The 23284-nt window shown below is 35.4% G+C and overlaps 3 protein-coding genes across 3 annotated transcripts; 1 reads left to right on the top strand and 2 right to left on the bottom strand.

Moving 5' to 3' along the window:
* Nucleotides 1-316: 316 nt before the first annotated feature.
* On the bottom strand, nucleotides 317-6167 carry Pbp95 (proximal sequence element A Pbp95). The gene is made up of 5 exons (XM_017626213.1): nucleotides 5798-6167; nucleotides 5253-5731; nucleotides 3163-3721; nucleotides 1575-3101; nucleotides 317-1515 (listed from the first exon to the last, which is right to left on the bottom strand). Exons 1-5 carry the CDS (start codon nucleotides 5847-5849, stop codon nucleotides 1181-1183), a joined length of 2952 nt encoding a protein of 983 aa, XP_017481702.1. The 5' UTR covers nucleotides 5850-6167; the 3' UTR covers nucleotides 317-1180.
* Nucleotides 6168-6779: 612 nt separating this feature from the next.
* LOC108370805 (KH domain-containing, RNA-binding, signal transduction-associated protein 3-like) lies at nucleotides 6780-9130 on the bottom strand. The gene is made up of 6 exons (XM_017626216.1): nucleotides 8834-9130; nucleotides 8656-8777; nucleotides 8238-8581; nucleotides 8095-8184; nucleotides 7932-8017; nucleotides 6780-7478 (listed from the first exon to the last, which is right to left on the bottom strand). The coding sequence occupies exons 1-6, from the start codon at nucleotides 8991-8993 to the stop codon at nucleotides 7363-7365; spliced, it is 918 nt and encodes a 305-aa protein (XP_017481705.1). The 5' UTR covers nucleotides 8994-9130; the 3' UTR covers nucleotides 6780-7362.
* A 6591-nt stretch (nucleotides 9131-15721) lies between these two features.
* LOC108370803 (KH domain-containing, RNA-binding, signal transduction-associated protein 2-like) lies at nucleotides 15722-18010 on the top strand. The gene is made up of 6 exons (XM_017626214.1): nucleotides 15722-15960; nucleotides 16037-16158; nucleotides 16450-16793; nucleotides 16866-16958; nucleotides 17275-17354; nucleotides 17607-18010. Exons 1-6 carry the CDS (start codon nucleotides 15801-15803, stop codon nucleotides 17747-17749), a joined length of 942 nt encoding a protein of 313 aa, XP_017481703.1. The 5' UTR covers nucleotides 15722-15800; the 3' UTR covers nucleotides 17750-18010.
* Nucleotides 18011-23284: the final 5274 nt, after the last annotated feature.

Genomic DNA, 23284 nt, shown 5'->3' with positions numbered 1-23284 from the left:
AATTTGACGATATGCCAAAAGCGTCGTATGAAATGGTGTTTATTTTACACACATAATTATGTATGTATGCATACACAATTATATACATATTTAAAACATTCACAAAGCTTAACTTATACATGCATACATACATATGTATGTATGTACATGCATTAACATAATATGCACGCAATATGTACTAATCACATCCATACATATGTATGTAACTATCTATGTAACCGAGCAGTTGCAGATTTGTCCAGCAGTATACAATACCAACTAAGTAATTACGTAATGTATTTTAATTATTTGTTTAAAATGCAGTTATATCTAATTACTATTTAATGAAAATGTAATGGAGAAACGTATTATATAAAGAAACATGGATATGGAAATGAAGCAGTGTTATAGAAAGTTGAAGGAAATAAAGCATTTAGAGTTACAAATTCAAAATGTTCGTATGTACGCGAGTATTTAACCATTATTAACAAAGTTATTCGTACATATCTACGTACATAGTGCATATCTATCTACTATGCCTTCCGTTTGAGTTGCGCAAGCACCCAAAAAGTTGTGTTCTAGAACCTGAATACCACTGTTTTGGCAGATATGTAATTACAAGCTACCTATTGCGGTACATTCATTAAAAGCGAATTTTCTTGCTAAAATTTACAATTCGTCGTCGCTGGTTTGTATACGCTAAAAAAAAGGGTATCTTGAACGTGGTTTAAATTATGACTTCATGGCCTCTTTCGAATCCAAACGTGCCTACGAACTGGAACCATTTTAATTATTACACAAATTAAAAGTCTGGATTGAATTGAAAAGCTGAGTTAGGCCGGACGCTGGCGTTATTTTGTGTATTTTTAAATGAAAAAAGGCATGAACTCGCCTTAATTCAATAAGCGAGGCCAACTTAGCTTGCTGAAATTTAAATTCCTGTCCTTTCTAGCCTATTGCCCATTGTACAGGAAACCAGCTAAAAATGCCGTTTCGCTGTCTACAAGTCTTCCACATTCTATAAACATTTCGTCGTGCATAATGCAAAAATGTATGTGCAAACTTTAAAAACATAAAATTTTAGAACGAATAAAAATTTGTTGAGTCCGCTCTAAATTTTACAATCTTCATGTAGTGGTTTTACTTTTATGACGACGTTATGTATGTAGGCTGCCGTTTAAACTATGTATAGATAGATATCTCAAAACTCAGTCTTTATATCTTCGGACTTATAATCGTCACTGTTACAGCGGGACTTAATGTAAATGCGTTTTTGTGCGGGTTCTTCTTCAGTTGACGGTGTAAGACCCAATTTTCGTTTTTCTGCCACGTTAAGTAATTGAGCTCCACAATTCTTTGGCACGTTTTCAATGGCCGTGGAATGTTCGCCGCTGTGATATTGTTGCCCATCTTCAATGCAATGTGAATCGCTTACTGGTTGAAAGGTAGTCGTTGTAGGGTCGTCATCAATATAAGTAACTTCGAATAACACCATTTGCTCAGCGCTTGAATGTGAAGGGCTCGCTTTGCACAATGCTAAGAGCAGATAGTTGTTAACAATATATTTCGTAATTTAGTAATGAAATTCAACTTACTGGTTATATTTTCGGACAGTACTAATGTATCCGGAGTTGTTCGTAATTCCTCTTCTCCTAAAAATTGCAATTCTTCTGGTCTTTCAATTCTCTTTTGTTTATCAAAAACTTCAGCTTTCGGTGTATTATCACTTGTTTCCATTAGGTTACCGTCTATCACTGGAAATGATTCATGGTTTGGCAGAAATTCTGGTGTTTCGGAATATTCGGTTTTTACGCGCGTTAAATCGAATAATGAATTTTCTGTTGATATCTCATAAACAGATGAAGTTGTTTCTTCTCTGATATCATCCATTATTGCCAAATCTGTCGTTGTATGCTCAGAAGGGATGCTTTGCATTAATTCTGGGAAACGGGTTGGCTGTAGACGACTCAAAAGCGCTGTTTGGTATAGCAATGTACGCATACGTTTGCGAAAACTTTGCACCGCGGCATTCATATCAATTTCACAATGTTTGCTTTCTTCATTATGCTCATCATTTTTTGCATCTTCTAATTGTACCTGCGACGATTGCACACAAAGTGCCCGGAATGCCATTGCTGTCGGCCAGCTGGGAGGCAGTGTGGCGCCGAACGCATGGCTAAGTACTTCGCCTTCACGTGCAGTACTAAGGTAAAACTTACATCGCCGTCCAATATACTTCGAGAGCAAAGTATCCGTAACATATGGCCGCGTAGGATCTGGCCGGAATCCGAGAGAAGATGCCACCGTACGCAAAAACACATTTGGCGGCTTGTTGCATACATCTGTGCCTAAGCGAAAATTGTAGGCGTACTTGAAAAAATTATAGAGTTGCAGTTCAACCGCCCGCAAGCGTTCTACATATCGAACTTTTTTCTTTTTTATGCCTAATGGCGTTTGCGTGTCACACTCTGGAAATGAGGCGTTCGGAATTGTTTCTTCCTCTTCTGGCGCAGGCGTTTCTGTACCACTTTCTTCTTTTGGCGCTATTATTTGTGCCTTACTGTCTTCTACTAATTCTTCCTTCTCTTTTTGTATTTCACATTTCAGTTCTTCTTCACCTTTAAGGCATTTATTTCGTTTGGCTTTTGATTTTCCCTTCTGTTTTGCATATATTTTACGTTCGGGTATAAGCACGGCGTCAGGATTATCACGTAGCTCAGCAACTTTTTCCACCCAATTCTGCGTTGTTATGACACTATTCTTCATTATGCATGTCTTCTTTCGTGGTATATCTTCGATTGTTGCTTCTGGATTTTTAACAAAAAATTTCTGTATGGTTACGAAACGTGTACGACAGCTGATGCGATTATGATTTCCCAGCACTTCAGCGCACCGTAACCAAGCTGATGTGCCGTGCTCGGATATACATTCCATAAGCTTCTTATCATCTTCCACGGTCCAGGGAGCTAGTTTATGTCGCGTTTGCAGCGTGTTCCTATAGCGCATGCGCAGTTGCGTTATTGAGCGATTTGGAAAAAGTGTTCGCGGAAATAAAGCGAATTTTTCACCATACTCTTCTACTGCTGCTAGTAGTATGAGATCCTCTTCTGCTGTAAATGGTTCTAAAAGTGATAAATAAAAGCTGAGTAAAGGGTAATTTTAGTAAATGTCTTTCTTTCTTACCATGGCTAATCTTTGGATGCAAATAATATAGGTACCGCTGGTGTAACGCTTTCTTCGATTTGTGCGGGAAATACGGAGCGACCGCATTCCATTCTACGATACCGTTCGTTGTTTTTTTCTCGATCACTTCGAGAAGTTTTTTGTCGTCACGTTTATCCCAACGCCCATAGCGTTGAGTATCCGTATAACATACAGAAGTGTGATACTGTATAAAACATTGATAATCTGAACGTTTCGGAACTGCCGTTGCAATGAGCTCCCAATTTTGATAATTATGCTTCCGTGCTGCTTGAAGGAGACGTCTCTTCTCTACCTCAGTCCATGAGCTACGTTTCAGTGTGGGATGTAAGTATACTTGCCACATTGCTTTACAACTGCTGGGTGAATGCCGATAGTTTAAGTTATGCGCAGACACCTGCGCCCAATCAATCTGGAATTTATCATCCACTTGTGCCAATAGGCTTGCCACCTTCTCTGTATGTACTTTTATTTCAAGTTCAAGCTTTTTCGATTTATTATTTTTATCCCGAAATTTGCGGTCAGCTAAATAATCAATAATCTGTACGAAGAGAGTTCCATTAGAAAATTTTCAGCTAAATAATCAATAATCTGTACGAAGAGAGTTCCATTAGAAAATTAAAGGATACATATATATATATTTATATATTACTTAGTTTGGTAAAATACAATATGTATATATAGATAGAATCTTATCTACCTACAGTGTATGCTCATAAAAAATTCCAGGAATTAAAATCCTTACAGAGGTATATTTCTATTGGATTATACAAAGAATATGCTCAGACTCTACTTTCACTGCAAGGTTTATATAAAAAAACAACTGTTAACTTAAGGCCAAATTAGAGGTGTCATAACGTAGTAAAATACTTCAGAACTGCTGCTGTTATGGCGAAAAACTAAAATATGCGGTTATGGTTATGGCTGTGGCGTTATAACAGGGCAACAATAATCGCTTACAGGGCGGTCCGTACGTTTTATCGGAACATTTATTTGCCTTGGTTATGGTTATGTCTATAGTATTGCACCACTATTTTAGCCTATGGATGTCTTCACGACAATATATGATATAGGATATCACGTAACAGACTTTCAGATGAGTCAATCCAGTTTGGGTACTTGAAAGCTGTTGTTGTTGTTGTAACACCATACAAACTCCCTAAAGAGGCTTTGGGGAGTGATGTCGTAGTGGCAGTCCTTGACCATATATAAATCTGGGTCACTCCGGTTATCTTTGAAAACTGTTAAGTGTTGCTTGGAAACCACGAAGCAGAGTATTCAATAAATTGCCCAACAGTATAAAAAATTCACGATAATTGAATCATGTAAAAAATGTACAATAAATTTCTATTACATACGAGGGAACATGATACAAATATTTGTAATTTTTTTTACCATGCGGTGAAACTACTTATTTTCTAAAATATATATAGGGTGTCCTAGAGCAACAGTCCAAACCATGTAAAATGACTAAATGCGGACGCATTAGCGGTAATTGAGTATAATAGTTCCAAAATACTCATATTTTAAAGTATTAAAAATAAAAATATTTGGAGCTCACATTTTTACCAAGGGTTTGTTTGGCCGATCTTATGCAATTTTTGTGGTGGCGGCTTGATGTTATAATACAAATTTAAGGATACCTCCCGACGGCATATGGTTTTGGCAGGGGTTTGAAACTGCCTAATAAGGGGCGACCGCTGTTAGAAAAACTTTTCTATTTTTATATCTTTGTCGGGCAGGAATCGAACTTTAGTTGTAACAGCATACAAAAATTAAAAAAAAAAAAAATGCTCGGGAAATCAGTCCTTGGCCAAAATATGTAGATCCGACAGTTGTGGGAATGCACGAACCTTGGTTCGTGTTTCTAACCGCACGGCGCGTTAATGTATGTCGCTCTTAATAAGCAGTAACAGCTGGTGTTGAAAGCCCAACTTTATTTAAATACACCACTGATCTTATTACTTAAACTTTCTCTTCTCGCGAATGGCATATTATACTAAATCAGTTTTCTTTTTGCCATTCCCACAAAAATATTATAAGTTTATTATTATAAGAATAGCAAGCCTCACCTGCTCTTTTACAGCTTGCACCACAGCCCTTTTATCTAATAGTGACCAAACATGTCTACTGCACAATTCAAAGTCCATAGGGAACATTTCGCCTTCTACATTTCTCCGATATTCGTAGTCCTCATTGTTTGGACAATTCCGACAGTTAAGATCTTTGAAAAACATATTCCCTTTGAAAAAAAAAGTTCCGCCCTTCAGGTATGCGCCACGTATACCAACACCTCGTTGCTTCTTCCCCAGATTCATCTTTAATCGTTGCTCGTTGGCAAGGTATCGCAGCTGTACGGATTGTAACAATGTTTGTAAACGTTTTCGCACCTCTACCAAACGTTGTTGCATCTCCTGGTTAAGCAACAAAGCGTTCTCGCAATTTACATGACTATGTGTGCCCAACAAATCAGTAATCTCTCCCATGTATCTTGCGCTGAACGCTGCGTAGTCGATACTGGACTCATCTTCGAACTCAGAATCAGAAAATTCTATAGGCAATTGAAAATTAGGTTAAAATTGGAATAAATTTTTAAAATATACACAGTTAATACAACCTTCCGAAGCACTATCTCCGGAGGAATGATCTTCGTCATCAATAGAAAGCATATTAGCTAACCAACCAAATAATATTGAAGCAAGTTTTGATTTGGAATAGTAGAAATCCTTTACTGCACCAAATAGGAATGTCGGAAAAACATCGATGCATCGATAACTTCGATGTTTTGCTTCGATGCCTCAAATATTTTGCCACACGATGTATAAATCGTTGATTTATCGATGCTTCCCTAGTACATTGAACCACCCCTGCTAAAAATGGCTGACCATATCGAAAGAAATTATCGATTGTACGCTCACATAAGCTCTGATCCGGTACTCCATGAACTTACGGAATTTACACGAACTTGCAGTAAGTTGCAGGAAAAATGTTCCCGTACTCCGAAATCCTCCAAAATCCTGTAAATGAGAGCAACTTTTGGAGAGTTGTATAGAGAATGAAGTTACAAGATTTTACCCGAACTTTTTCTTCTGGTAAAATCATGAAAAGTGTCAAGCAATCACTGGTTGACGTTTTTACATGAAAAATGTTTTTTTTTTTGTTCCCGTACTTTTTGTTGTTACTCACCTTTTACTCTCACTTCAGAGAGTAATTTTGCTATTTGACAGTTTTACAGGATTTTTCAGGAAAAGTATTGGATCAGAGCTAACATGAATAATGTTTTTTTTTGTTCCCGTACTTTTTGTTGTTACTCACCTTTTACTCTCACTTCAGAGAGTAATTTTGCTGTTTGACAGTTTTACAGGATTTTTCAGGAAAAGTATTGGAACAGAGCTAATTGGCCCGAAATCGCCAAATCTGGACACTCTGAATAATAGGGCCTTTATTTAAATGTCTAATCTGATAGCTAGATTTCGATAAAAATGTCTTAGGACCAGCAAGTCAAATGGCTGCTAATGCCATTAGGTGGAACTACCTATCTAATATATGGCGATAAAGGTACTTTCTTAAAAACCCCATCGAATGAATTAAAACACTTGTTATTTTGTGCGACATTTATTTGGACTTCGTGTGGAATAAACGTTACAAACAAGTTATCATGGATGTGTTCAGAAATGCATCATGCCAAAGCATCAGACGCTTTTATTTCTAAACGGTAATTGATGGGAATGCCCAATGTGCGTAACCACGGTTAAATTCATAATTAGAAGGTAATTGCGTAAATAAGGCATTTCCATCAGTTGTAGTTTAGAAGTTAAAGAGACTGATGCTTTGGCTTGATGCATTTCTTAGGGCACCCATACTTACGTCATTAGCTGTAAAAAGAAACTAAATTCTGATTTTAGTAGGTAGGTATGTATATATTTAATGCAACGATAAACAATACGTTTATTAGGTTTATTAGGTGTTATATGTACGTAATTATATTTCATATTTCGGTTATGTTGGCTCAATAGATTAGACCATTTTTGTTTTACATTTTATGCCCACCTTTGCGTGGTTATTGGTATTGTTATAGCCATTTACATTTTCATATACCAGTTATGTATACGTTATACACTGTTATATTTTGGGATTCGATTATTAGCATTTCTTTAACAGTTTTATTATTAGGACTTATTTTTATTTATATTTCTTAGTAATTCCAAATGATGGTGGTTTATAAGATTTGATAGTTGTGTCGCGCGTGCGCTTTAATTCAGTTCCATATATGGCGGTGGGTGGACGTTTATAAGGTGCTGTTGATGGGATAACTTTATTACACATTTATTTATTATATCGTTTATAAATAAATTTACTGTATTTATTTATTTATTTACATTCAACAATTTTATTGAGCTTCGAGACCGTTTCTAATGTGGAATTTGTGATAAGATTCCATTTTTTGAATATTTATTTACTTACTGTATTTAAAATTTTTACTTTTATAGCAGTCTTTGTTATTTCAGTAGGTGTTGTTGATTATTTGAATTATAAGTTATTTCTAAAAGCTTTCGAATGTTAATTTGAATGCTCAAGATCAAATTATTTATTTGCAAGCACAAAAAATTAATTTATTATAGAAACGTTTATTTTCTACTCACCTTTTACATATTCATAAGCTTGNGGTTAATTTGAATGCTCAAGATCAAATTATTTATTTGCAAGCACAAAAAATTAATTAATTATAGAAACGTTTATTTTCTACTCACCTTTTACATATTCATAAGCTTGGGCGGGTGCACGTTTTGGAACATGACTTTCATATTCGTAAACTTCTTCTTCAGACTCTTCGTGTCTGTGAATTAATTTGGTTTTTATATCAAATTTCATACACTCACTGACAAAATGTATTTTCCATGTGTGAATACTTACTCATAAATTTCATGCTGTTTTCCATGGCGAGCAACACTGAAAAATTTGTATGAACTCGGCCCGGCAGCCATCCTCTTTTCATGAATAGACCTAAAAAAATTTTCCATGTGAACGTTTCAAAAATTAGAGGAATGTAAAATTACTTCGTGTACTGTTTAGCCGACTTGGGGTCTATTTCCATTAGTTCCAACAGCTGCTCATGTGAAACGTCATCATTCTTATCTGGTACTAGGTATTTACGTATTTCTGCCAAAGCATAGGCAATTCGTGCGTAACATTCCGCAGGTGGTGCTATAGTACTGATTTCTACAAACAAACTCTTGTGCAAATGTGTAAATCGAGGATCTCCGGACTCACGCATCTCCTCCTCCTTTGCACGATCTCTTATGGAATTTCGGCCCTTTATAACAATTTTACATTGAGTTTCCTCCTGTAAGCGGCGAAGTGAATTACCCTTAGGTCCAAGAATTTTTCCAGTAAAGTTAAACTGTGTGAAAGTTTAAGTTGCGTATATTATTTGATTTTCTAGTTAAGATTAAAGTATGTTGAAAAACGTATCACCTTAGGAAATTGTTTAACAGGCACGAAAACTTTCTGCGTAACTTTTATTGGCTTTTGTTGGTACACATCCGCATAAAACTCTCTGCCGGGCACTCGTCCAGTAGAATAAACACGTTCAAAGGCTAAAGTAATAATAATAATAATAAGTTTTGTTACGAAACAGCTTTGCTAAATTCACCTTCATCAATTAACAAAGCACACAAAGGAAATTCAGCACCAAGCCGTTCTCGCTCCTCGTTGAGGTCAGCTAGAAATTTTTGTGCAAAATTATTAATGCGAGGTGTCTCAGTTTCTTCGTCTTTAACTGCACCGGTTGCTACATTTAAATGTTCGGCCATTTCTACTTTCAAGTATTATTTATTTAAGATTTTCTGATTTTACTCTGGAATCTGCTCTGTTAAATATGATAAAAGAAATGGCTGAATGCTTGCTGCGGAAGGATGTTTATGGAAAAAGAATGTAACCAATTTAAAATCAATGGAAGAGTGATGCCATATTGTGTTTCCTTCCACAGAGAGCGTAAATTGCAAATAATAGGCCATATAGACCACACAGTAGGTCTGCGTATCGCAGATACTTTCACATCATGAAGGAANTGGCTGAATGCTTGCTGCGGAAGGATGTTTATGGAAAAAGAATGTAACCAATTTAAAATCAATGGAAGACTGATGCCATATTGTGTTTCCTTCCACAGAGAGCGTAAAGCTGAAATTAGTCGAGAACGCAGAACGTATACTTAAACGCAGTCTGTATACGCAGAATTTTGTCGATTACTGGAGCCCTCAGTGTTGCTTACTACACTGTTGCCACTCATCAATGCCTTTTCATAAACTTACCCTTTCAACTACAATTTTTCGTGCTATAATAGATTTTAGCTAAATATAAACTACTTAGTTTTCAACAAAAACCTTATTCAATAGTAAATTTCAAATATTTTAAACATATTTTGAATAGGAACTTATAACTTTTTTACCATCTGTAAAACTGACGAAGTGGCAACCATCTAAAGAAGGAGAAATCAGCTGACACGGAAAAATCTAAATTCCGCAGATTTCTGCGCTACGGGCTACAACTACAGAAAAATTCTGCGGTGTTGAGTTTTCATTTACATGGCGCTTTGGTAAGACAGATCGTGTCAGCTGACTCGGGTTTACGTACCGGTAGGTTTACGTTCTTGACTAATTTCAGCTTAAATTGCAAATAATAGGCCATATTGACCACACAGTAGGTCTGCGTATCGCAGATACTTTCACATCATGAAGGAAAGACACAAGATCACGCCTTCCCGAAAGAAAGAAAAAAGTTATTTTCTAGCTTTCGAAATCTCGACGCCATCTTTGTTGTAAGAAGTAAACAACGAAGAGAACAAAAAAAAACGCGTAATTGTTGAACGCATGCACACGTTGTCACAAGAGAAAATTAAGAAAATTGCAGTAAAAAGCCACCACAAAATTTTAAACAACGAACAAAACGGCAGCGAAGTAAACGGCTAATGTCAAAGTCGCCCAACTTTTCTCCTAAATACGATTATAACGGGCTACTAATACCATGTTCTGACCGACATCGAAAACATGTTTTTGTTGCTAAAACTGGTTTTCGACCTAAAACTTGTGCTTTCGTTCATGAAAATCTGTCAAACGAAAATCAGTTATCGCTGAAAACTACTTGAAAATTCACGTTCCACTCAGTCCAGTCGGTGTCTTCACAAGTTTTGTTTCGATTATTTATAGAAGTGGAAGTCATATTTTATCATCTTTAATACACCATTTCGGATTTATTGTTAATTGGTTCGCCTAAGTACAATAAGAATGAAAGGAAGAGGTTGTAAATGAAAAGACGGAAAAGGAAAAGTATTTTGGTTATGTTTTTGTGTAGCAAAACTGTAATCAAAAGATGTAAGAAATGTCAACGAAAACGCTAACAGCCGGTGTGAACAGCCTTCAGCCCACAATCCCAAAACTCATTTTCAAAGTGTTTTCGTTGTCGGTCAGAACATGGTATAAGAAGAAGGCGTGATCTTGTATTTTTGGTTCATGCTTTCACATCATTACGCATCGGTCTCATCGTGTACCTTGTTGTTTTCATGTCCGTGAAATCCAAAAATTTAGAGTTTTCACCGAAATTGAAGTAATGAAATATCTACGTACAAAAAATTTTTGTGATAACATTTCGTATGCGAGAAAACTGAATGTTGGTATGCGTATGCGAAGTATCGCAGTCTAATAAGGACATTAGGTTTGTATAGTAACCAATAGTCAAATATGCAAATTTTTACTGGAAAAGCGTATGACAACCAAACAAATTTTCAACAGAGCACTGAATCGAGAGCGTAACAACACGGGAGCGCTGCAAATTCTTGCTAGTGAAATTTTTACTAGCAAAAATTAGCTAGCAGAAGAAGAAGAAGAATAAATGTCAAAAGCCGCCATTTGTTGAATTGGTTTAGCACAAGCAAAGGTAAAATGAGTGGAAAGCAAAATATTAATGATGTACTGGACTATGTAAGTGCTTGTGTGTAAGGCAAAGAGTTTAAAACTGATTTATAAATAGTAAAATGAGGTTTGTATAGTAACTTCTCCAGTAAAACATTGCAGCCAGAGCGTAAAAGCAAAATAGAGCGTAAAATTGACGAGAAGAGAAAACTAGCAGAAAAAGTAACTGAACGCAAAACTAGTAAAAACTTGCAAGTGAATAGTTGTGGCACCCTTTTGATATTCTGCTGTAAACAGCGTTGCCACTTTGTGAGTAATTCCTCAAAACGCGAGGAATTGCGGGTGCGCTTGAGTATTTTTCGAGGATTTTTATATTGAGGAATTTTCTCTAGATATATTTGCAGATAACAAAAGGAACCATGTTTTACACAAGAGAATTGTTAAATATCTCTGCAAGTTTTTTAACAATAAGCTTTTTCGAAGTTTTATAAAGAGCGAAATACACTACACAAGCGGCTTGTCAAACATTCTTCAAACCTACTTTTCCGTCACACGGCTTGTCAAACCTTCAAACACCCACATACACAACAAAAATAGCTTTAAGGAAAGGGATATTTCGCTTGGTTTGTCAAGCTCCTTGTGTGGGGTTTTTGTCGCTCTTAAGTTGCTGCTAAATATTAAAAATGTTATCGATAATTTTTTTCATTCCACCGGTATATTTTCAACTTATGTATTTTGAACTTGCAAAATCTCGGTAACGAATGGAGAGAACACGCATTGTTCGATCATAAGGATATTCATATTGATTATTCACTAGATCCAGAAAATTATAGGAAAAACTTTTTGAATTAAAAGATTCTTCAGGTTCATATAAGTTTCCCAATAAAAAAAAAATTATTGGGCAATTCACAAGGTGTCGCATATGTCGTGTTTGTCGTGAAGTCATGATATTTCATGACAGTTGTAAAAATGTTGTTATTGTTTTGTGAAGAAAAATAACACATGACGATACAACTCTGCAACCTATGTTTATTCGGTGTTATGTGAGGTTAAGTGCTGAGATATAATAAATAATCGTAACAGGTGTTCACAACCGTCGTGTTTTAACACAACTTTTGTTAGGAAAATATAACTTCACAACACCTTGTGAATTGCCCAAATATATGCCCTTCTCTAATGCTTCAGTAGAACGTATATTTAGGACCGGTTACTCAATGTCTGGTTAACACTAATCTCCGTTTAAACATCATTATCGACGTGTTCGGCCCTAAGGGCCGGCTACTCAATGTCTGGTTAACACTAATCTCCGTTTAAACATCATTATCGACGTGTTCGGCCCTAAGGGCCGGCTACTCAATGTCTGGTTAACACTAATCTCCGTTTAAACATCATTATCGACGTGTTCGGCCCTAAGGGCCGGCTACTCAATGTCTGGTTAACACTAATCTCCGTTTAAACATCATTATCGACGTGTTCGGCCCTAAGGGCCGGCTACTCAATGTCTGGTTAACACTAATCTCCGTTTAAACATCATTATCGACGTGTTCGGCCCTAAGGGCCGGCTACTCAATGTCTGGTTAACACTAATCTCCGGTAAAACATCGTTATCAACGTTACCGACTCCATGTTATATGCATGGAGCCGAACACGTCGATAATGATGTTTAAACGGAGATTAGTGTTAACCAGACATTGAGTAACCGGCCCTTAGTAGTTTAAAAATGTGTAGGACTGACTTGAAGACCAGATTGAGCACTGATATAGTTGGAGCAATATTATATACAAACCAATGCATAAAAAACAACGCTGATACTTTGTTTGAACCACAAGATCAAATGTACCAATGGAATTGGACAATGTTATTAATTTTTATACACAAGTATCGAGTTGCCGCAACAAAAGCTTCTCCGTCTGAACCTAGACATACATGATCCAAGTACAACAAGATGAAGCAAAAGAAAACTGTAATTTTCTGGCTGACCTTTGAAATTTCGGCGCCATGTTATTTTCTTTGAAAAGTAAACAAAGAATATGAAGACGAGGCATAAAGAAAAAAGCAAGCAATTTTGCAGCACACCGTGTAAATTGGCTCTTTATCGAGCCTTGTATTATTGAATCATGGTGATGTACAAGTGAGTTTAGCGATGAAAATATTGGGAAAATGTCACGATAATTAGTNATCGAGCCTTGTATTATTGAATCATGGTGATGCACAAGTGAGTTTAGCGATGAAAATATTGGGAAAATGTCACGATAATTAGTGATTTTTCTGACCACTATTCTAACTTCTAAATAATTGATGAATTAGTAAATAGATGGCAGCGAAATATCAAAAAATACATGAAACCAAATTAAAAATGCAATTTGATTTTGGTTATGGGTTTGTTTTACTTATAAAGCTTTCGCACGAGGCGTGAGTTGAACGCAAAATCGCCTCGGGCGAACACCTTTTTATAAAAATATATTGTCGAATATTAACTTAATTTTGCAAGCTTTTTAAGAGCTACTGAGCCCAAACAATTATTCTAATTTTTCATCGGGGNAATAAATAAATAAATATTAACTTAATTTTGCAACCTTTTTAAGAGCTACTGAGCCCAAACAATTATTCTAATTTTTCATCGGGGTCTGAATTTTCGTCGCTAAAAACAAATTCCTCAGCGCCGCTTGGTATTTCTGCCTTCATTCCTAGGTTCTGCTGGAGTTCCACGCTGGCGTTGCGTTGTATTTCAGCACTGTAGTCCCTGCTTCCTCAGTCGGCATAAACGCACTGGTCTAAAATTTTTTTCTTCTATAACCATATAGAGGAAAATAGTTTTTTGTGCTAATTTTTTTATATACATACGAATTAAATACACTGATTTTTATTAATTGTTTCTTTAAATTCACCGACTTCTATATNTAACCATATAGAGGAAAATAGTTTTTTGTGCTAATTTTTTTATATACATACGAATTCAATACACTGATTTTTATTAATTGTTTCTTTAAATTCACCGACTTCTATATTTTTCACCACAGCTAACAATAAGGTACAATTTTCTTTGATGTATATATGCATGTATGTACATATCAGACAAGAGCAGGAGTTTACTCACTTCCATCTAAATAGTATGAACTCATTGCTATGAATTGTTTACGGGTAGTGAGAAACACCGTACAAACAGTGAGATTCATAATTAGTTTTGAAATCAATGTTTATACCATGTTCTGACCGACATCGAAAACATGTTTTCGTTGCTAAAACTAGTTTCCGACCTAAAACATGTGTTTTCGTCCATGTAAAATCTGTCAAACGAAAACCAGTTTTCGCTGAAAACTACTTGAAAACTCACGTTCCACTCGTTCNCATGAACCAAAAAGACAAGATCACGCGGGCAGGAGACTAGCCCGTTAGAATCGCATTAAGGAAAAAAGTTGAACGATTTTGACATTAGCCGTTTATTTACATTTCTTCGTTGTTTACAATTTGGTGGTGGCTTTTTACTGCAATTTTCTTCATTTTCGCTTGTGACAACGTGTGTACACATAAGATAAAGAATAATTTAACACAACGGCATGATTTTTAGAAGAATTTGCATAATAAAAATGATTTTTCATGCGTTCAACAATTTCGCGGTTTTCTCCGTTCTCTTCGTTGTTTACTTCTTACAGCAAAGATGGCGTCAAGATTTCGGCAGCTAGAAAATAACTTTTTTCGTTCTTTCCGTCCCGCGTGATCTTGTGTCTTTCGTTCATGGAAAACTACTTGAAAACTCACGTTCCACTCGTTCCAATCGGTGTTCTCACTAGTTTTTTTCGATTATTTATCGAAGTGGAAGACATATTTTATCATCTTTAACACGCGAATTGCCGGCAATAGATGGCAAGATATAAGCTCTGATATATATTGCTCTTGAAGAGCAATAAGCGGTCTCCATTGGCAAATTATATTCTGACATATGTATCAAGATATAATCTTTATCCTGTGGAGACGGGCAGTAAGACTAAATGGAGTGCCACACACAGTGATGGCAAATTTAGTCAGAAAGANAAATGGATTGCCACACACAGTGATGGCAAATTTAGTCAGAAAGAAGAAAATTGAAGAGTTGATTTTTTTGGAATAAAGCGAAGCGCACATTGGCGCGATTCTGTCGTTGCGAATCCGCAAGCCCAAAAATTACAACAATGCTACCCATACATTTTAATGCGCTAGCGCACACTTGCACGATTCCGTCGCTGCGAATTTTTCGAACATTCAATGTTCTTCTCTATTGACGCGTTCGAAACGCGGCTTGCAGCGTTTTGAAGGCGTCAAAGAAGAAGAAGAAAGGTGTCACAGCAATAAAGGCAAACAAAAAAAAACGTGTAATGTACAAAAACTAATAAAAACGTTCGTAATAATAGTATTTTGTACGATTTGGGCATGCCGAGTGCGAAAATACACGAAATAAAGGGAAAATTGAGTGAATTGTACATCGGAAATCGAAGCGAAAAAATCGCTCAAGTGTGCGCACGTTTGCGGAATCGAAGTTAACAGCCGAATTCGCAACGTATTCGCAACGATGGAATCGCGCTAATGTGCGCTTCGCTTAAAGCTGAAATTCGATTTTTTCTAGAAAAATTCGATTAAAATTCGAATAACGAAGCTTCGAATATCGAATTTACCCATACCTAATTTGCGGACGGCATTTTGTTTCTATACCAAGAAAATTTTACTCTCATCGGAAAAATGTCTGAACATTCTGAAGAAGCTAATCATATTCAAAAGGAGGGTGAATTCGATGGACCGCGAATTAATCATTTCGCTCAAAAGTTTCTAGATGAATTAAAGGAGGAACGTGAAAGGCTGAGCAGTGAATTCCCACTATGCGCTATACTAATAGAAGAAGGTAGCCATTTGTCTTAATATGTACATATGTATAAGTATGTACATGCAATAAAAACTTGAATAAAAAATCTTTGCAGCTATTGAACGGATCTGCAGCACTGGACGTGTACCCGGGCGCGATTATTATGCCGATGTTTACAAGCAGAAACCCATGAAACTCGTTCAGAAAGTGTTTGTTCCAGTAAAGCAATATCCTAAGGTGAGGTTTTTAACATATTTGGGCGAAAGTATAAGGAATTTCGTCATGAAACTTCGTGGTGATGTTGGGGGAGGCATTCTTTATCTGAATTGATCACTCTGAAAATGTAGTTACTGATAGTATTTAAGCAATTTGTTGTTAAATTATATACACTTCTACTACCAAATTTTTGTACAAAATTCCACTTACCACGTGTATTTTGTTCGCAATGTTCCCCCTGCGTATATAGTACTTTTAATATACATATATCTATTAAAATTTTCCCATTTTTTGGGTAATTCCAAATTATAGTTCAACTTTTCGGGCAAAATATTAGGACCTAAGGGAAATTCACTTCGTCGTTTACAAGATGAAACTCGATGCCGAATTTTAATTAAAGGTCGGGGTTCTATACGTAACCACGTCAAAGAGGATGAAATGCGTAAATCTGGCGATCCTCGTCACTCCCATTTAAAGAAGGATTTATTTGTTGAGATAAGTACCGTTGCAACACCTGCAGAGTCTTATGCACGTGTTGCTTATGCTTTGGCTGAAATAAGAAAATATCTTATTCCTGACAAGAACGACGACGTTGCTCAGGAACAATTGCGAGAACTGATGGAAATCGATCCGAAATCTGCCAAACAATTTTATAAGTAAAATAACATTTTGGTCTTTTAATTTAAGTAGATATTAATAAAATATATATGTTTTATTTATCATTTCAGATCCGTATATGACCAGAATATAGCAGCCAATGAGCCATCCAAGTATTTGAACTTTGCCAAACAATATGCATACCAAATGGAAGAACCATCTAAGTAAGTAGAATACAATTTTCAGTCCATGTCTTTTATTTATCGTGTTCAATAAGCAAATTTGTAAGTGCTATGTAAGTATGTATAGATATTGTATATGTGTATATATATTTGCTAATTTTTCGGGATACATTCTCAATCGCATAAATTTTGTTATGATTTTATAACATGAGAAACATTTCGTATCGATTGTTTTACGGAAGTCTGAGACTTTTATCTATTCAAGTTTTAAAACGTGCCTTCGAAAATATACCTTATATTATTTATTGCTACGGTACCTATATCTTTAATTTTAATAATTCTCTTAACGCAACTATAGTGATGAAGAGTCCGAAGAGGAGGTGCATGAAGCTCGCATACCTAAGCGCACAATCGTACCAGCTTATGAACGCACCAAAGGTAAGCTATTATTAACATTATCATTTGGTATATACATACATATATGTATATGTACGTCATTTCATTATGAGATACTTTTATAAATTCATATAAAGAAAGATGCATTTAAAAAAATAATAATCAAATTAATTTTTAAATGAAGTCATACAAAAAAATACATTAAAAAAATATACATTTCAATATACAACTAAATAAAATGAAATGAACATAAAAGCTATTAAAATAAATTATTAAACTAAAAAAATATTTTAGCCAAAATTGTTCCATCAACTTTGCCCTATAAACGTCCACCTACTGTCGCTATATACGGAACTCAAATGAAACGTTTTCGGGAAGCTCCGGTTAGACCAACAATTAAACCAGTTGTCCATGGAATATTAAAGAAATACAAATGAACAAGTTCACTACATTTAAATAAATTACATTCAAATAAATATGCAGCATAAGAATACTAAGTATAACCCACATGTAACCCAACACGTAATTAAACCAAGCATATAAATTAAAAACAATATGCAACGCAAATGGGTATAGCCCGTGCAGTAGAAGCACTTAATTTCACACCCCTTAAAAATATAGAGGTATTTACTTATATACAAACAAATGATTGTTTAATGGTCTAACAAGTAATAAATAAAATTTCAAATAAATTTAAATTGAATCTACTTTACTGTACACCGAAAACTATTTAACAAAAACCTATACAGTGTTGCCAGAGAAAAATTTCGTTTGGGGCTTAAACGGGTGAAAAAAAGAGCTAAAAAGAGCTAAATAATACTAATAGTAGCTAAAATGAAGAGCTACATATTTTTGTTAAGGTTGAGCATTTATTGACGTAAGGTTGTTTCTAACATTTTCTGCAATTTTAATAAAAACAACGAATTTTATAAGTTTAAGTGCTGAGAAAATCTTTTAAACCCCAAAATAAGGTGCATATATTTCGAATTCGTTGCTATGGCACTCAGGGTACGAAAATAAACTATANCTAACATTTTCTACAATTTTAATAAAAACAACGAATTTTATAAGTTTAAGTGCTGAGAAAATCTTTTAAACCCCAAAATAAGGTGCATATATTTCGAATTCGTTGCTATGGCACTCAGGGTACGAAAATAAACTATATTGTACGTTACTATTTCGTTTCGTTTATTCAACAGTTCGATACAATACGAAAACAAAACGCATGAGTTCACTTTGGCGATAGTACACTACAGTAGTTTAGTAGTTACAGACGAAACAACAAACGAAATGAATCGTGCAGAGAAAAATATATGTATGCATGTACACATATGCAATAACTAAACACATACTGAATGGCTGCAATGAATACAAAAAAATAAAAATGTTTTTTAATTGAATTGGATATGAAAAGTTACAGAAAAAAATATTTTTCACGTAATTGAAACGTTTGCATACATATAAATCGTACCCTATGGTACAATTGTCACAAACGAAAAGCAAACGTTTCTCGTTGGTGAAAATGACAGTGAATCTTACAATTTGTTTCTGACTATGTACAAAACTGTACAAAACCACAAATGATATGATGATCGATGAGCAAATGGGGAATTGTTTTGTACAGTTTATTTTCGTACTCAGATGGCACTTATAACAATGAACTAAAAATACCTTACAAACTATTAAAGTCTGTAATTTCCAATATTTGAATTGAAGAATTTTTTCGCAAAATTTTTCTGGAAAGTTTTACTTCCTTCCAGCTCCCCTTAAAGGTAAAATTAGTAAGGTAAAACAAAATCCGCGGCATCAGAAAAAGGATTTTCTTTTAATTAATTTTTGAATTCTTCAACCTAGTTCCAAGAGTTTTAAGTTTAAGTTTTGGCTTATATATACCAAATACAACTAAAACTTTCTGGAGCTAAAAAAATGCTACATAAATTTGAAAAGAGCTAAAAAAGAGCTAAGAGCTAAAACCCGATTTTCAGAGCTAAACAGAAAAATAAAGAGCTAAATCTAGCTCCAAAAGCACCAAAATGGCAACACTGAACCTATACCTCATATGAAATCGTAATTAGCCGTTGGAAAATTTAACACGCAGATAATCTATAACTATTTGAAATAAATGAAATAAACTGCAGTTTATGTCAAACTTACATCTCGATTTCGTTTAGCCCACTTATTTTACTTTATGTCCGCTACATACATATGTGACTTATTTTTTACTAATAAGGAAAAAAATACACTAAACATATCGCTACCTTAAAGTGAAAAGATTTTTGCAAGACAACATTTTGCATTTTTAAAGTAAGGTAAAACTCCATACGAATTAGATGGTTTCGATAATTAAAAGAAAAGAAAGAAATAAAACAACATTTTTATTTTCTCCTCCTATATCATAACTTATTTATTCAATTAAACACCAATCGGCCTTACACATAATAAAAAAGTAAGATTTTTAACAAATTTAAAAACATAAATAGTTAACAATAATTATCATTTGCAAAAATGATAAGATGTCGAATGAATACATATGTATAAATCAAAGAACTGATTTTAGAACACGTATGAGCCCCGCGTGAGAACCTCTAAAGAAATTAACACTACTTGGTGCATGTCGGTTGACTAAGCTTGCTCCGGTTAGATTGCCTAACATCTAGTAGTCGTCTCGACCGAAGATCAGCTCTGGAGCCGATGAACCTGAACTGTTCCAGTATTTCTGGGGAATCTATCAACCCACCTACGAACTTATAAAAAAAGGATAGATCCGCTATTTGCCTCCTGCTGTATAAAGTCTTGATATTGTACCTGTGGTATATATCACTCGTGTTCACACAGCTTCCGTCTTGGGAGTGATACAGCGGGCACTTACAAAACTTACGTTGAACTTTTTCGACGTTGTTTATTTGGATCTCAGTAAATGGGACCCAGACAATGGAGCAATATTCAAGTATCGGCTGCACGAAGATAGAAAATAGTCTGAGGAGTGTTCTGTGGTTCCCGACCTCTTTTCCACTTCTACATATGAATCCAAGCGCACGATGTGCTCGTGAAGAAATGTGATTAATGTAGAAATAGTGGACTTGTAAACTTTTCACTCTTAAGTTAGAAATATGTATGTGTACACAGTTTTTCCATTGTTATTGAATAAACAGAACATAAAAAGTATCATCCATAAATTCGGCTCCTGTTTCGTAGTAGAAGTCTAGATGTGAAGTGATGTCACAGTGATGTTTGTTTTCGCCACAGGTGTTTCTTTATTTTAGAAACAATAATTTTTATTTCATCTTATAGTAAGTACATATGTGCGTAATAAGCGTTTTTTTTCTTTTACAAATAAACTACCCAGACATTTTAATAAGATTGTTTTATTTGTTAAAAAAAATATATGTACCAAATATATGGAAAAAACGCTTCAGGGGATACTCGCCTATCAAAACCCGAATGTAGAAGCCAATAGAGCTTTTAATACTGATTCAAATGAAAGATGTATATATGTCGCTTCGAGGCCATAATACGGAGAAACTCTTACTTGTTTGAAGCATTTTTGTTCCAGCAAAATCGGACAATATCATTTTTGTAGGCAGATTCTGTAACGAGTTAGCGACAGATTCGGTAACCAGTAAGTATGACATATTTTTACGTCAACAATGGCGAAGGTTTAATGTAAAGAATCAGTATCGGGTACCGATAAGGAAGTTTCGAACAACAAAGAAGAAGAAGAGAACAAAGGTGGCACCGATTAAGGGTGGGTAACTCAGCAAATTTATAGGAGTTGACTCAATGACTCCAACTCACTTTAAGGAGTCAGCTCNGTCACACTTGTACATCTTGTTTACGTTTTGCTTGCAACATTTTTTCTTCCATTCCTGCTCGCGTTTTGGTATTTCTCTCTCGCAAATGCACCAGTGTGAAGCCACACAAAAATTATTTTCAAAAATCCTCTCTGATTGGCGCCATTTGTATTCTATCATTCTTGGGTTTTACCCATATTTTAAACATGTTCGATAGAACGTACAGTTAGTATCAGCGGTTGAATTGCTGACTGCAAAATAGCATAGCAAGCACCTTTTCATCATTTTCAATTGCTTAGGTACGACTGACACAAATAAATCAGCAAAAGCAGGCAGCAAAAGCGAAAAAGAAAAAATGAACTCATTTGCTTTAGCTTATAGAGCAATTTGTTTTTGCTTACACAAGGAGTGTTCGCTATGCAACTGTCAGTAAGAATTAAAAGTTCAGTTACGCAAGACTTAAACTTGACTTGACTTGAATATTGTGTATNAGAAGTTGCTTACCACGCTTATGAATGCTATAAATTTTGCTTCCATTTTTTTAAGATTTTATAATTTGGTGTTTTCAAACTAAAAACAAAAGCACCAAAAACGCACCAAGCACCAAACTCAAAAATGTTCGGGTTTTGAATACCCACTAAATTTGGTGCGAAAAGCATTAAGTTGGCAACAGTGAATGTAAACAAAAGTATTTTATGACGTCAGCGATTGGGTGGATGCTGTCAAATCGACGATGAGAGGGTTAGCGGTCCGCGAATGGCGCGACCTTTATTTTCTGGATCGTGGATAGAACGTACAGTTAGTATCAGCGGTTGAATTGCTGACTGCAAAATAGCATAGCAAGCACCTTTTCATCATTTTCAATTGCTTAGGTACGACTGACACAAATAAATCAGCAAAAGCAGGCAGCAAAAGCGAAAAAGAAAAAATGAACTCATTTGCTTTAGCTTATAGAGCAATTTGTTTTTGCTTACACAAGGAGTGTTCGCTATGCAACTGTCAGTAAGAATTAAAAGTTCAGTTACGCAAGACTTAAACTTGACTTGACTTGAATATTGTGTATCTGGCAAGCAGCGTGTGTACATATGTAGTTACCCAAAAAAACAACTTTACTTAGAAACTTGGAGAACTATAGATTTTTGATTTCTAAGTGCAAAGAGAGCCCTGCGAGAATCATGCTGCCATTTCATTTTTTAATAAAATCCCTACAAATATGCCAAATAAATAACATTTTTTGTATAAATGTAATTCATCTGGCAATCGAAAAACAAACTTTCAAATAAAGACAGAAAATAAAATAAAAACAATCACAATTCGATACGCGTAAATACATTTATTTTACTGGTAATTTTGTATTCATTCTGGTGTAAAGACAAATTAAACGTTTGCAATTTAGGTGTACAAATACAAGTGCTGATATTCAAAAGAAAAAGAAAAGGTAATAGGTGACACGCTGAGTAATCGTTTCTAAGTTTCTAGGTAAGTCAAGTCAAGTCTAAGTCTTGCATAACCCAGCTTTTAGCTAGTAACAAAATTCAGAGAATAAGGTACCTTAATCTCCCACGGTGCAGCGAACAAAGGTGGCGCCGTCAGTGGTACCGCTACCTTGGTTTTGCCGATTTTGACAGTTGTGGTAACTTGTAAATAAACCTTTGTTTACAAATCAGCGAAAGAGAAATTTGAATTATAAGTGAAAAATCAATTTAAATTGTGTTAATTTGCAATTTGTGAGCGATTTTTGAGTTGAAGACTTCGTAAAAACTAATACAATGAAGTGCTGTGTGTTAAAGTGCGACAGCCGCCAAGATGCAAGAAGCGTAGATGCAAGTGTAGCGCTGGGACGAATCGCTGCATTTTGTGTACAAAGCCCACTGCAAAGCCGCTCCCGAAATGTTTCTCTATTATTATATTAACAGCATTTCCTCACAATGATTTTGTTTCAGCTCCACGCACCCTCCATTAGCAAGTTAACTAGTCAATCCCGCAGAGATGCTGCTGCAGTTTTCTGTCGATGTCATCGGCATAAGCCAGCAATTGCACGCTCTTGTAGTAAATTGTTCCTGAGCGGTTCAGTTCTGCAGCTCTTATTATCTTCTCCAACATCAGATTAAAGAAGTCACATGAAAGGGAGTCGCCCTGTCTGAAACCCCGTTTTGTGGCGAACGGCTCGGAGAGGTCTTT

This window comes from Rhagoletis zephyria, unplaced genomic scaffold (assembly GCF_001687245.7).
Source record: "Rhagoletis zephyria isolate East Lansing unplaced genomic scaffold, Rhagoletis_zephyria_1.1 Rzeph_scaffold_04485, whole genome shotgun sequence".
Lineage (NCBI taxonomy): Eukaryota > Metazoa > Arthropoda > Insecta > Diptera > Tephritidae > Rhagoletis > Rhagoletis zephyria.
The sequence above is the reverse complement of the archived record's forward strand: the minus strand, read 5'-3'. Positions and strand labels throughout refer to the sequence as shown.